The following is a 15,559-nucleotide window of genomic DNA, read 5'->3' as shown; positions in this document are numbered from 1 at the left end:
TTGTCTCCTCCTGGTGGGCTGGAGTGTAATTCTGTGATGTCTTGTGACCATCTGATGAAAGAACCCCCCACCCCCCTTTGCTTTCAACATGTACAGTTGTGCTCATAAGTTTACATACCCTGGCAGAATTTATGATTTCTTGGCCATTTTTCAGAGAATATGAATGATAACACAAAAACCTTTCTTTCACTCATGGTTAGTGTTTGGCTGAAGCCATTTTTTATCAATCAACTGTGTTTACTCTTTTTAAATCATAATGACAACAGAAACTACCCAAATGACTTGATCTAAAGTTTACATACCCTGGTGATTTTGGCCTGATAACATGCACACAAGTTGACACAATGGGGTTTGAATGGCTATTAAAAGGTAACCATTCTCACCTGTGATCTGTTTGCTTGTAATTAGTGCGTGTGTATAAAAGGTCAATGAGTTTCTAGACTCCTGACAGACCCTTGCATCTTTCATCCAGTGCTGCACTTACGTTTCTGGATTCTGAGTCATGGGGAAAGCAAAAGAATTGTCAAAGGATCTGCGGGAAAAGGTAGTTGAACTGTATAAAACAGGAAAGGGATATAAAAAGATATCCAAGGAATTGAGAATAACAATCAGCAGTGTTTAAACTCTAATCAAGAAGAGGAAAAGGAGGGGTTCTGTTGAAACCAAACCACGGTCAGGTAGACAAACTAAAATTTCAGCCACAACTGCCAGGAAAATTGTTCGGGATGCAAAGAAAAACCCACAAATTACTTCAAGTGAAATTCAGGACTCTGAAAACATGTGGTGTGGCTGTTTCAAGATGCACAATAAGGAGGCACTTGAAAAAAGATGGGCTGCATGGTCGAGTCGCCAGAAGAAAGCCATTACTACGCAAATGCCACAAAGTATCCCGATTACAATACGCCAAACAGCACAGAGACGAGCCTCAAACCTTCTGGAACAAAGTCATTTGGAGTGATGAGATAAAAATTTAGCTTTTTGGCCACAACCATAAACGCTACATTTGGAGAGGAGTCAACAAGGCCTATGATGAAAGGTACGCCATTCCTACTGTGAAACACGGAGGTGGATCGCTCATGTTTTGAGGATGTGTGAGCTGCAAAGGCACAGGAAATTTGGTCAGAATTAATGGCAAGATGAATGCAGTATGTTATCAAAAAATACTGGAGGAAAATTTGCATTCATCAGCCCGGAAGCTGCACATAGGACGTACTTGGACATTCCAACATGACAATGATACTAAACACAAGGCCAAGTCGACCTGTCATTGGCTACAGCAGAATAAAGTGAAGGTTCTGGAGTGGCCATCTCAGTCTCCTGACCTCAATATTATTGAGCCACTCTGGGGAGATCTCAAACGTGCAGTTCATGCAAGACAGCCCAAGAATTTACAGGAACTGGAGGCTTTTTGCCAGGAAGAATGGGCAGCTTTACCATCTGAGAAGATAAAGAGCCTCATCCACAAATACCACACAAGACTTCAAGCTATCATTGATGTTAAAGGGGGCAATACACTGTATTAAGAACTGGGGTATGTAAACTTTTGATCAGGGTCATTTGGGTAGTTTCTGTTGTCATTATGATTTTAAAAAAGTAAACACAGTTGATTGATAATAAATGGCTTCAGCCAAACACTAACCATCAGTGATAGAAAACATTTTGTGTTATCATTCATATTCTCTGAAAAATGGCCAAGAAATCATAAATTCTGCCAGGGTATGTAAACTTAAGAGCACAACTGTATCTTCTTGGATGTTTCTGTGTAAAACAGAGGCCTTCTATTATAACTTATTTGTAATGCTGTTTTTTTTCCTTTGATCCTCTTTAAACTTGTAATTCACTAAATATATTTATGAAATATTATGCACAAAAATACATATATTTGTAAGCAATGCATTAAAAAAATTATACAAAAAAACTACATGACATATTGCATATTCTTACCCAGCACCGATAATTCTGCATAAGATTTAGCTGAACTGCCTGGATACTACCATCATAACAACCAGTATAGATCTAGAAATAGAAGAGAAAAAAGTAACACGCATGTCAAAATTACATTAAATATAACTTACAATTCATGTCACAGGCAAAGTCAAAACATAACACACTAAACCTGAAAAAGTACAAGGAAAACCCAGTGACAAAAGGACATAAAATATTAAACTGAGGATACATGATTAGATGCTCAATCACCAAAGTGAGACACCTCAAGCCCTTAAAGGGACAGTCAACACCAGAATTGTTGTTGTTTTAAAAGATAATCCCTTAATTACCCATTCCCTAGTTTTGCATAACCAACACAGTTATAATTATACATGTTTTACCTCTGTAATTATCTTGCATCTAAGCCTCAGCAGACTGCCCCCTTATTTCAGTTCTTTTAACAGACTTGTATTTTAGCCAATCAGAGCTGTCTATCTATATGAAACACGTGAACTAATGCCTCTAGTGGTGAAAAACTATCAAAATGCATTTAGATTAGAGGCGGCCTTCAAGGTCTAAGAAACTAGCATATGAACCTCCTAGGTTTAGCTTTCAACCAAGAATACCAAGAGAACAAAGCAAAATTGGTGATAAAAGTAAATTGGAAAGTTGTTTAAAATTACATGCCTTATTGAAAGTTTTTTTGGACTTGACTGTCCCTTTAAAGAAATTTTCATAACAGTGGGATGACAGAGAAAATAATATTTGGTTTAAGAATTAAACATTTTTAGAAGACTTCAAGCTTTATCCCCATTCCCAATATTTCCTAGACATGTACCAGCAGACTGATAAGAACTTTATTTTTATGTAAGAACAAACAAGAAGGGAGAGGGTTCTGAAGAACCCCTTGTACTAGTTAAAACTAAAATCAGAAAAAACTCAAAGGGGGCGCTTAAGCTTAATATGACTAATTGCAGACAAAACCAATAAAGGTACAAATTCCCAAATCCGAAATTCCAGAATACTGAATTATTCTGAAACCAGACTTTTCAATTTCATCTTTTTTTTATTTTTTTTAAATTCTTGAAAATTACAATTTTCCACACCAGTAAGTCAGTCTTTTCTGCCTGCCTTGGTTTATATTTCTCAAAAAATGACAACTATTACCTTTCTGATTACAGCAATGTACTATTTAAACAAAATAATTAAAAATAATATAAAACTACCTTTAGGTTACATGTATAATCTGTATTATAATATGTTAACACCTTAACGACCAGCACCATACCCTGTACAACGCTGGTCGTTATGCCCTTAAGAACCAGTGACGTAGCCTGTACGTCGCTGCAGTCCTGGGCTTCTCTCTGCCGCGATCTCGCTCAAAATAGCGAGATTGCGCTATTTCTGCATGCCCCACGAGTGCAGAGAGACTTTCTGCCAGTACTTACGATGGCGGTGACAATTGTAAGGTGGGGGAGGGAAGAGAGCTGTTTGAGGGGGGTCAGGGAGGGATCACGGGGTCGGATGCTGATCTCTACACTAAAGTTCAAATTAACCCTACAAGCTACCTAATTAACCCCATCACTGCTGGGCATAATACAAGTGTGATGTGCAGCGGCATTTAGTGGCCTAACTACCAAAAAGCAATGCCAAAGCCATATATTTCTACTATTTCTGAACAAAGGGGATCCCAGAGAAGCATTTACAAACATTTATGCCATGATTGCACAAGCTGTTTGTAAATAATTTCAATGAGAAACCTAAAATTGTGAAAAAGTTAAAGGGACACTGAACCCAAATGTATTTCTTTTGTGATTCAGATAGAGCCATGCAATTTTAAGCAACTTTCTAATTTACTCCTATTATCAAATTTTCTTGGTATGTTTATTTGAAAAGCAAGAATGTAAGTTTAGATGCAGGCCCATTTTTGGTGAACAACCTGGGTTGTCCTTGCTGATTGGACAGCACCAATAAACAAGCGCTGTACATGGTTCTGAACCAAAAATTTGCTGTCTCCTTAGCTTAGATGCCTTTGTTTTCAAATAAAGATAGTAAGAGAACGCAGAAAAATTGATTTTAGGAGTAAATTAAAAAGTTGCTTAAAATTGCATGAATCATGAAAGGAAAAATGTGGGTTCAGTGTCCCTTTAACAATTTATTTTTTATTTGATTGCAAGTGGCGGTGAAATGGTGGCATGAAATATACCAAAATAGGCCTAGATCAATACCTTGGAATGTCTACTAAAAAAAATACAGGTGGCCCTCGTTTTACAACGGTTCAATTTACACCGTTTCAGAATAACAACCTTTTTTTCCAGTCATGTGATTGCTATTGAGAAGCAGTGCATTTTTTTTTTTAAAATCGCCAGTAGGTGGAGCTGTCCGCTTGTGTTGCAGCAAAGCCAAACAAGCTGAAATTAATCAGTTTAACCAGACCTGAGCTATCGAGCAGATTTCAAAGGAACAAGATCTTCCAGTCTATAAATCAGTCCAGATTGGAATGCATAGAAAGAACTGTTTGCAGAAAAATGCAAGTGAAGTCTGTGTTGTGTTATAATGTTATTAGGTTTATAATGCTGTTTAGCAAATGTTTTTGTTCATTTAACTTAGTTTAATTATATATTCTGTGTTGTGTGATTATTTAATTAGGTTTATAATGCTGTTTAGCATTTACAGTCTTCATTTCAAAGCTTTAAAAAAACATAATATATGCTTACCTGATAAATTTATTTCTCTTGTAGTGTGTTCAGTCCACGGGTCATCCATTACTTATGGGATATATTCTCCTTCCCAACAGGAAGTTGCAAGAGGATCACCCAAGCAGAGCTGCTATATAGCTCCTCCCCTCACATGTCATATCCAGTCATTCGACCGAAACAAGAAGAGAAAGGAGAAACTATAGGGTGCAGTGGTGACTGGAGTTATAATTTAGAATTTAGAACCTGCCTCAAAAAGACAGGGCGGGCCATGGACTGAACACACTACAAGAGAAATAAATTTATCAGGTAAGCATAAATTATGTTTTCTCTTGTTAAGTGTGTTCAGTCCATGGGTCATCCATTACTTATGGGATACCAATACCAAAGCTAAAGTACACGGATGAAGGGAGGGACAAGGCAGGAACATTAAACAGAAGGAACCACTGCCTGTAGAACCTTTCTCCCAAAAACAGCCTCCGAAGAAGCAAAAGTGTCAAATTTGTAAAATTTGGAAAAAGTATGAAGTGAAGACCAAGTTGCAGCCTTGCAAATCTGTTCAACAGAGGCCTCATTTTTAAAGGCCCAAGTGGAAGCCACAGCTCTAGTGGAATGAGCTGTAATTCTCTCAGGAGGCTGCTGTCCAGCAGTCTCATAGGCTAAACGTATTATGCTACGAAGCCAAAGAGAGAGAGGTAGCCGAAGCCTTTTGACCTCTCCTCTGTCCAGAGTAAACGACAAACAGGGAAGAAGTTTGTCGAAAATCTTTAGTTGCCTGTAAGTAGAACTTCAGGGCACGGACCACGTCTAGATTATGCAAAAGACGTTCCTTCTTTGAAGAAGGATTAGGACACAATGATGGAACAACAATCTCTTGATTGATATTCCTGTTAGAAACAACCTTAGGCAAAAACCCAGGTTTAGTACGCAGGACTACCTTGTCTGAAAGATCAGATAAGGAGAATCACAATGTAAGGCAGATAACTCCGAGACTCTTCGAGCCGAGGAAATAGCCATCAAAAACAGAACTTTCCAAGATAAAAGCTTAATATCAATGGAATGAAGGGGTTCAAACGGAACACCCTGAAGAACTTTAAGAACCAAGTTTAAGCTCCACGGAGGAGCAACAGCCTTAAACACAGGCTTAATCCTAGCCAAAGCCTGACAAAAAGCCTGGACGTCTGGATTCCCTGCCAGACGCTTGTGTAAAAGAATAGACAGAGCAGAAATCTGTCCCTTTAGTGAACTAGCGGATAAGCCCTTTTCTAAACCCTCTTGTAGAAAAGCCAATATCCTAGGAATCCTAACCTTACTCCATGAGTAACTCTTGGATTCAAACCAATATAAATATTTACGCCATATCTTATGGTAAATTTTTCTGGTAACAGGTTTCCGAGCCTGTATCAATGTATCAATAACCGAATCCGAAAACCCACGCTTTGATAGAATCAAGCGTTCAATCTCCAAGCAGTCAGCCTCAGAGAAATTAGGTTTGGATGGTTGAAAGGACCCTGAATTAGAAGGTCCTGCCTCAGAGGTAGAGACCATGGTGGACAGGACGACATGTCCACTAGGTCTGCATACCAGGTCCTGCGTGGCCACGCAGGCGCTATCAGAATCACTGATGCTCTCTCCTGTTTGATCCTGGCAAGCAGTCGAGGTAGCAACGGAAAAGGTGGAAACACATAAGCTATGTTGAAAACCCAAGGGGCTGCAAGTGCATCTACCAGCACCGCTCCTGGGTCCCTGGACCTGGATCCGTAACGAGGAAGCTTGGCGTTCTGGCGAGATGCCATAAGATCCAGATCCGGTTTGCCTCAACGACGAATCAGTTGAGCAAATACCTCCGGGTGTAGTTCCCACTCCCCCGGATGAAAAGTCTGGCGACTTAGAAAATCCGCTTCCCAATTCTCCACACCTGGGATGTAGATCGCTGACAGGTGGCAAGAGTGTGACTCTGCCCAGCGAATTATCTTCGAGACTTCCAACATCGCTAGGGAATTCCTGGTTCCCCCTTGATGATTGATGTAAGCCACAGTCGTGATGTTGTCCGACTGAAACCTGATGAACCTCAGTGTTGCTAACTGAGGCCAAGCTAGAAGAGCATTGAATATTGCTCTTAATTCTAGAATGTTGATTGGTAGGAGTTTCTCCTCCTGAGTCCACGATCCCTGAGCCTTCAGGGAGTTCCAGACTGCTCCCCAGCCTAGAAGGCTGGCATCTGTTGTTACAATCGTCCAATCTGGTCTGTGAAAGGTCATTCCTTCGGACAGATGAATCCGTGACAACCACCAGAGAAGAGAATCTCTGGTCTCCTGGTCCAGATTTAGCAAAGGGGACAGATCTGAGTAATCCCCGTTCCACTGACTTAGCATGCATAGTTGCAGCGGTCTGAGATGCAGGCGCGCAAATGGCACTATGTCCATTGCCGCGACCATCAAGCCGATTACTTCCATACACTGAGCTACTGATGGGCTTGGAATGGAGTGAAGGGCACGGCAAGCATTGAGAATCTTTGATAACCTGGACTCCGTCAGGTAAATCTTCATCTCTACAGAATCTATAAGAGTCCCTAGAAAAGGAACCCTTGTGAGCGGTAACAGAGAACTCTTTTCCACGTTCACTTTCCACCTATGCGACCTCAGAAATGCTAGAACTATTTCTGTATGAGACTTTGCATTTTTGAAAACTTGACGCTTGAATCAGAATGTCGTCTAGGTACGGAGCCACCGCTATGCCTCGTGGTCTTAGTACCGCCAGAAGTGAGCCCAGAACCTTTGTAAAAATTCTCGGGGCCGTAGCTAACCCGAAGGGAAGAGCTACAAACTGGTAATGCCTGTCTAGAAAGGCAAATCGTAGGTACCTATAATGATCTTTGTGAATCGGTATGTGAAGGTAGGCATCCTTTAAGTCCACTGTGGTCATATATTGACCCTCTTGGATCATGGGCAGGATGGTCCGAATGGTTTCCATCTTGAACGATGGAACCCTTAGGAATTTGTTTAAGATTTTTAAGTCTAAGATTGGTCTGAAGTTTCCCCTTTTTTATGGGAACCACAAATAGATTTGAGTAAAACCCTTGTCCTCGTTCCGTTCGCGGAACTGGGTGGATCACTCCCATCACTAAGAGGTCTTGTACACATTGTAGAAATGCCTCTTTCTTTACTAGGTTTGTTGATAACCTTGACAGATGAAACCTCCCTTGTGGAGGAGAAGTTTTGAAATCCAGAAGGTATCCCTGAGATATAATCTCCAACGTCCAGGGATCCTGTACATCTCTTGCCCAGGCCTGGGCGAAGAGAGAAAGTCTGCCCCCCACTAGATCCGTCTCCGGAGAGGGGGCCCTGTCTTCATGCTGTCTTAGGGGCGGAAGTAGGCTTTCTGGCCTGCTTGCCCTTGTTCCATGACTGGTTGCCTTTCCAACCCTGTCTGTAACGAGCAGTAGTTCCTTCCTGTTTTGGAGCGGAGGAAGTTGATGCTGCTCCTGCCTTGAAGTTACGAAAGGCACGAAAATTAGACTGTTTGGCCTTTGATTTGGCCCTGTCCTGAGGAAGGGTATGACCCTTACCTCCCGTAATGTCAGCAATAATTTCCTTCAAGCCGGGCCCGAATAAGGTCTGCCCTTTGAAAGGAATGTTAAGTAGTTTAGACTTAGAAGTTACATCTGCTGACCAGGATTTAAGCCATAGCGCCCTGCGCGCCTGTATGGCGAATCCGGAATTTTTAGCAGTAAGTTTGGTTAAATGCACTACGGCATCCGAAACAAACGCATTAGCCAGTTTAAGTGTTCTAACTTTGCTCAAAGTCTCATCCAATGGTGCTGTGCGAATCGCCTTTTCCAGAGACTCAAACCAGAATGCCGCTGCAGCCGTGACAGGCGCAATGCATGCAAGAGGCTGCAATATAAAACCTTGTTGAACAAACATTTTCTTAAGGTAACCCTCTAATTTTTTATCCGTTGGATCTGAGAAGGCACAGCTATCCTCCACCGGGATAGTGGTACGCTTGGCTAAAGTAGAAACGGCTCCCTCCACCTTAGGGACCGTCTGCCATAAGTCTCGTGTGGTGGCGTCTATAGGGAACATTTTTCTAAATATCGGAGGAGGGGAAAAGGGCACACCGGGTCTATCCCACTCCTTACTAATAATTTCTGTAAGCCTTTTTGGTATAGGAAAAAGGTCAGTACACACCGGTACCGCATAGTATCTATCCAACCTACATAATTTCTCTGGGATTGCCACCGTGTCGCAATCATTCAGAGCCGCTAACACCTCCCCTAGTAACACGCGGAGGTTCTCAAGCTTAAATTTAAAATTAGAAATTTCTGAATCCGGTCTCCCCGGATCAGAACCGTCACCGACAGAATGAAGCTCACCGTCCTCATGTTCTGCAAATTGTGACGCAGTATCAGACATGGCTCTCGTGTCATCAGCGCACTCTGTCCTTAACCCAGAGCTATCGCGCTTGCCTCTTAATTCGGGCATATTGTATAATACTTCTTTCATAACATTAGCCATATCATGTAAAGTGATTTGTAAGGGCCTTGATGTACTTGGCGCCTCAATCTTACGCACCTCCCGAGCGGGAGACGCAGGTACAGACACGTGAGGAGAGTTAGACGGCATAACTTCCCCCTCGTTGTCTGGTGATAATTTCTTTATCGGTACAGATTGACTTTTATTCAAAGTAATATCAATACAATTGGTACACATATTTCTATTGGGCTCCACATCGGCTTTTGAACATAATGAACAAGCAGATTCCTCTGTATCAGACGTGTTTAAACAGACTAGCAATGAAGCTAGCAAGCTTGGAAATCACTTTCAATAAGTTTACAAGCAATATAAAAAAACGCTGCAGCGCTTTTAAAAATACAGTTGAATAACAAGGAAAACTAATTCAGTTATAGTCAACAATTCTTAACGAGAAAAATATTAATTAGCAGAGGATTGCACCCATTAGCAAAAGGATGATTAACCCCTCAATACCCCAAAAACGGATATCAAATTAAGATTTAACGCTTTTATCACAGTCAAACACACTGTCACAGATCTGCTGTGACTGATTACCTCCCTCAAAAACGAATTTTGAAGACCCCTGAGCTCTCTAGAGACGTCCTGGATCAAGGAGGAAGAAACAGGAAGACTGTGCTAGAATTTTAACTGCGCAACAAGGCGCTAAAACAAGGTCCCTCCCACTCATATTACAACAGTGGGAGACCTGATATAACGGTTTCTATGCAGAAAATACGTTAGCCATGTGGAAAAAAATCATGCCCAAAAAGATTTATCACCAAAGTACCTCACAAAACGAATAACATGCCAGTAAACGTTTTAAAAACAACATTTTGAATGTCATGCAAAGTTATCACTAAGCCTGCTACCAGTCGCTCCCACTGCAGATAAGGCTTAAACATTATTTCAGTATTAACAGTATTTTCTCAGTCAAATTCTAGTCCCTAGAAAATAACTCAACTGCGCATACATTTATCAGCCTGATACCAGTCGCTACTACTGCATTTAAGGCTGTACTTACATCATATGGGTAACAGCAGTATTTTCTTAGTCAATTCCATTCCCAGAAAATAATGTACTGCACATACCTCATTTGCGGGGGACCCCGCATGCTATTCCCCTCTTTCTGAAGTTACCCTACTCCTCAGAATGTCGAGAACAGCCAGCGGATCTTAGTTACGTCTGCTAAGATCATAGAAAAACGCAGGCAGATTCTTCTCCAAATACTGCCTGAGATACAAAAAACGGCACACTCCGGTGTCATTTTAAAATAACAAACTTTTGATTGAAGAATAATTAAGTAAAAACTCCAACTCCTCTCGCGACCTCCTTCTTTGTTGAGAGTTGCAAGAGAATGACTGGATATGACATGTGAGGGGAGGAGCTATACAGCAGCTCTGCTTGGGTGATCCTCTTGCAACTTCCTGTTGGGAAGGAGAATATATCCCATAAGTAATGGATGACCCGTGGACTGAACACACTTAACAAGAGAAATAATGTATTCGGTGTTACTAATGACAATTTTAAGAGGGGCCTAGAACCCATCTCCCTCACTTCCCATTGACTTACATTATAAACTGGGTTTCAATTTACAACGGTTTCGATTAACAACCATTCCTTCTGGAACCTAACCCCGGCGTAAACTGAGGGCTACCTGTATATAGTTTTGATAGCTAAATATAAAAAAGGCTCTATTTCTGTTCAAATGTAGTGATGGCAAAAATGCTCTGGTCTTTTGGGGAAGTTTTTGTCTGAAATGCCAAGACCTTAAGGGGGTTAATATTGCCTAAAATCACATAAGATATTGTTGTTTACACTTCGTCCCATCTCCTGTCCAAGCTGTCCCATTTTACAGATACAAATAATCTAAAATACAAACCTTTTCCAGTCCCAAACAGTGTTGTATCATTAGCAGAATACCCTTAAAACATATTGTGCCAGATTAAATGTAGAACGCAAAATATCGCTTATGCTAAAGCAATATTTGCACTCAACTGAGCAAAACCAGCGCACACTTGCTGGAATTACAAGTGAGGTCACAAAACTGTAGCCGCACCAGAGAATTCAAATGTTTAAATATTTAATATCCCCAGGCTATGAACAGAAAAAAGCAACCATGTTTCGTGAGTTATCCCTTATTCATGTTGCATAGTTTAAACAGTACTCAACTGCCTCCTTAAATACACCTGTGGCAAACCAAAATAAGGCTCACAATGTTAACCCTTCACCTTACAACCTAATTAAACTTATCTTATGTTAGTATTACTAATGGATTGTAAAGATATCTTATTCAAAATATAACATTTGATGATATATTCTAGTCACCACCAACTAGCTTAAAGGGACAGGATTTAAATAGGGCATGTAATTTTAAACAACTTCCCAATTTACTTTCATCTCCAATTTTGCTTTGTTCTTTTGGTATTCTTAGTTGAAAGCTAAACCTAGGAGGTTCATATGCCAATTTCTTAGACCTTGAAGACTACCTCTAATCTGAATGCATTTTGACCACTAGAAGGCATTAGTTCATATGTTTCATATAGATAACATTGAGCGCATGCACGTGAAGTGACCTAGGAGTGAGCACTGATTGGCTAAAATGCAAGTCCATTACATACACAACAAGAATCCAGCACCTTCCTATGTAAGTGCACGCTGTTCCTAGGATACTGCCAGCTCCTCATATATGATATACGAAATACAGCAGCTCTTCTTAAAAAGGACCTTTATTGTAACATATGGTCACCAGCAAACAAAACACAGCGACGTTTCGGATTAATCCTTAATCATGCCTTGAATCAGGCATGATTAAGGATTGTTAATCCGAAATGTCGCTGTGTTTTGTTTGCTGGTGATCATATGTTACAATAAAGGTCCTTTTTAAGAAGTGCTGCTGTATTTCGTATTTCATGGATACAAGTTAATTACAGAGGTAAAAAGTGTATTATTACTGTGCTGGTTATGCAAAACTGGGGAATGGGTAATAAAGGGATTATCTTTCTTTTTAAACAACAAAATTCTGGTGTTGACTGTCCCTTTAAATAATAACCTATGCAGATCCAAACCTAAAATACATATAATTCCTACACTTTAATCATTTCCTAGGTAAGATTAATCTACATACAGTTTTCTAAAAAAAATACTGACCAATCTACTTCTTCATTCATTCCTTTTGGGCACTAATGAGTTTAGGCGAAAAATCCAGAAGGTTTCCCTTCGCTTTCACATATGTTCCCTATTCCCTCCCCTTCTTGGAAGTTTAATCTGCTCTATGACTTGGAAACGTAACTGGGGAAAACTGTGACCTACCAGTGTAAAATGATTGGACACTGGGCCTTTCTTGTCCTTTGCTCTTATATAAGCCTTATGCTCTACTATGCAGACACGTATCCTGCGGGTGGTCTCCCCTACATAAATCTTCCCACAAGGGAATTTAATCAGGTAGACCACACGTGTAAAAATCATTAATAGTGTATTTCCTACCTAACAATGGGTGGACAAAATGAGGGCCTTTAATCATACTACTACAGTATACACAACCAAGACAGGGGTGGTAAACCAAATTTTTCTATGTAATGTAACCAGTTCTCTCACTTTTATTGGGCCAATGTCGGCCCTAATAAGTCTATACCTCAGGGAGGGTGCTCGTTTAAAAGCAATTAAAGAGGGACTTTGAAAAGCTTTAATTTCTGGATTACACAGTTACAATAAGTACCAGTGTTTTCTTATGATCTTAGAGATCTCTGCACTCTTTTTATTCAGCCGGACAGATAGCTCAGCATGCTAAGGCACTGTGGCTGAGCTCTGTGGCAACGCAAGGGTTGCAGGTTCAATCCCCGGCGAGGTCCACTCAGCCTTTCATCCTTCCGAGGTCGATAAAATGACCAGCACCTTGAGACCCTTGCGGGTGATTAGCCGCGCTTTACAAGTACCCAATACAATACAATTCATACTCTGATTGTTGAACTGAGTTTAAAAAAAAACAAAAACTCTTTCTTCGCTTTGTTCTCTACTCCTAGTGGTTTTAAGTATGTCACTTCTACTGTAATTAGATATTTCTTTTATGTTCTCCTCAATCAATGTTTTAGGGAAACCTCTACTGATGAATTGTTCCCCCATCTCTTTTAGTCTTACTCCCACCTTGTTCTCATCTGACACTATCCTCCTAACCCTAAGTAGCTGGCTTATAGGAAGAGATTTAATCATAACATAGTAGACTGTTCCTATCAGAGGATTTTTTATACAAATCAGTTGGTGCTATGAGTGCTTTCTTTGCAGCTAAACTGCATTCTACCCATCTATACTATAATCACATTTGTAACGCATCCATCGGTGTCGCCAGTTGCACACGCATCCTCAAAAGGGATGTTGGCTGCGCGAGGCAGCCAAAAGAAAGTTGGCTGCGCACGCAGCCAAAAGAATCAACCTGGATGCAGCGTAGGCAAACCCAAAGCATTAAAAAGAAAAAAAAAAACACGCAACCGCCCACAAGAAATAAATAAAAAACGCGTAACCGCCCGCACGAATTATAACAAAAAAACCTAACCTCCTGTACAAAGTATTAAACACGAAAACGGCAAACCCCCACATCGCAAAAGTAATTAACCCCTAATCCACAAATAACAATTAAAATATCAACCCCTTAATCGCCAACCCCACACATCGCAATAAACCTAATTAACCTATTAACCCCTAAACCGACAAACCCCCACATCGCAATAAACCTAATTAACCTATTAACCCCTAAATCGACAAACCCCCACATCGAAATAAACCCCTAAACCGACAAAAACCCACATCGCAATAAACCTAATTAACCTATTAACTCCTAAACCGCCAACCACAAACGCAAATAACTAATTTAATTACTAAGCCCTCTAACCCAACACCCCTTAAATTAGCCCCAATACTAAATTACATTTAAATAAAACCTAACATTAAATTAAAAAAAAATATCTAAAATTACAAAAAATAAAAAAAAATCTAAAATTACAGAAAAAAACAAAAATAAAAAAATTAAACCTAATGCCTATGAAAACAAAAAGAAACCCAAATAAAAAAACACCCCCTAATCTAAACTAAGACTAGCCCTTAAAACGGCATTTTGTAGGGAATTAAACGAAGTTAAACAGCTCTTTTACATTTTAAAATTAATAAATTACCCCTAACAGTAAAAAACAGAATTTATGTTTACCTGATAAATTACTTTCTCCAACGGTGTGTCCGGTCCACGGCGTCATCCTTACTTGTGGGATATTCTCTTCCCCAACAGGAAATGGCAAAGAGCCCAGCAAAGCTGGTCACATGATCCCTTCTAGGCTCCGCCTACCCCAGTCATTCGACCGACGTTAAGGAGGAATATTTGCATAGGAGAAACCATATGATACCGTGGTGACTGTAGTTAAAGAAAATAAATTATCAGACCTGATTAAAAAACCAGGGCGGGCCGTGGTCCGGACACACCCTTGGAGAAAGTAATTTATCAGGTAAACATAAATTCTGTTTTCTCCAACATAGGTGTGTCCGGTCCACGGCGTCATCCTTACTTGTGGGAACCAATACCAAAGCTTTAGGACACGGATGAAGGGAGGGAGCAAATCAGGTCACCTAAATGGAAGGCACCACGGCTTGCAAAACCTTTCTCCCAAAAATAGCCTCAGAAGAAGCAAAAGTATCAAACTTGTAAAATTTGGTAAAAGTGTGCAGTGAAGACCAAGTCGCTGCCCTACATATCTGATCAACAGAAGCCTCGTTCTTGAAGGCCCATGTGGAAGCCACAGCCCTAGTGGAAAGAGCTGTGATTCTTTCAGGAGGCTGCCGTCCGGCAGTCTCACAAGCCAATCTGATGATGCTTTTAATCCAAAAAGAGAGAGAGGTAGAAGTTGCTTTTTGACCTCTCCTTTTACCAGAATAAACAACAAACAAGGAAGATGTTTGTCTAAAGTCCTTTGTAGCATCTAAATAGCATTTTAGAGCGCGAACAACATCCAAATTGTGCAACAAACGTTTTTGTTAGAAACAACTTTTGGAAGAAAACCAGGTTTAGTACGTAAAACCACCTTATCTGCATGGAACACCAGATAAGGAGGAGAACACTGCAGAGCAGATAATTCTGAAACTCTTCTAGCAGAAGAAATTGCAACCAAAAACAAAACTTTCCAAGATAATAACTTAATATCAACGGAACGTAAGGGTTCAAACGGAACCCCCTGAAGAACTGAAAGAACTAAGTTGAGACTCCAAGGAGGAGTCAAAGGTTTGTAAACAGGCTTGATTCTAACCAGAGCCTGAACAAAGGCTTGAACATCTGGCACAGCTGCCAGCTTTTTGTGAAGTAACACCGACAAGGCAGAAATCTGTCCCTTCAAGGAACTTGCAGATAATCCTTTCTCCAATCCTTCTTGAAGAAAGGATAGAATCCTA

General features: G+C 40.4%; 1 protein-coding gene across 1 annotated transcript in view; it reads right to left on the bottom strand.

Annotated features, from left to right (window-relative positions):
- ZNF106 (zinc finger protein 106) overlaps nucleotides 1-15,559 on the bottom strand; it is a gene marked incomplete in the record, with an annotated part of 238,420 nt that overhangs the window by 29,812 nt on the left and 193,049 nt on the right. Inside the window, 1 exon segment of the mRNA XM_053697719.1 lies at nucleotides 1,945-2,016. Coding sequence (XP_053553694.1) covers nucleotides 1,945-2,016 — 72 coding nt within the window.

This window comes from Bombina bombina, chromosome 1 (genome assembly GCF_027579735.1).
Source record: "Bombina bombina isolate aBomBom1 chromosome 1, aBomBom1.pri, whole genome shotgun sequence".
Classification (NCBI taxonomy): domain Eukaryota; kingdom Metazoa; phylum Chordata; class Amphibia; order Anura; family Bombinatoridae; genus Bombina; species Bombina bombina.
Note: the sequence above shows the minus strand (reverse complement) of the source record. Positions and strands in the feature narration are given on the sequence as shown.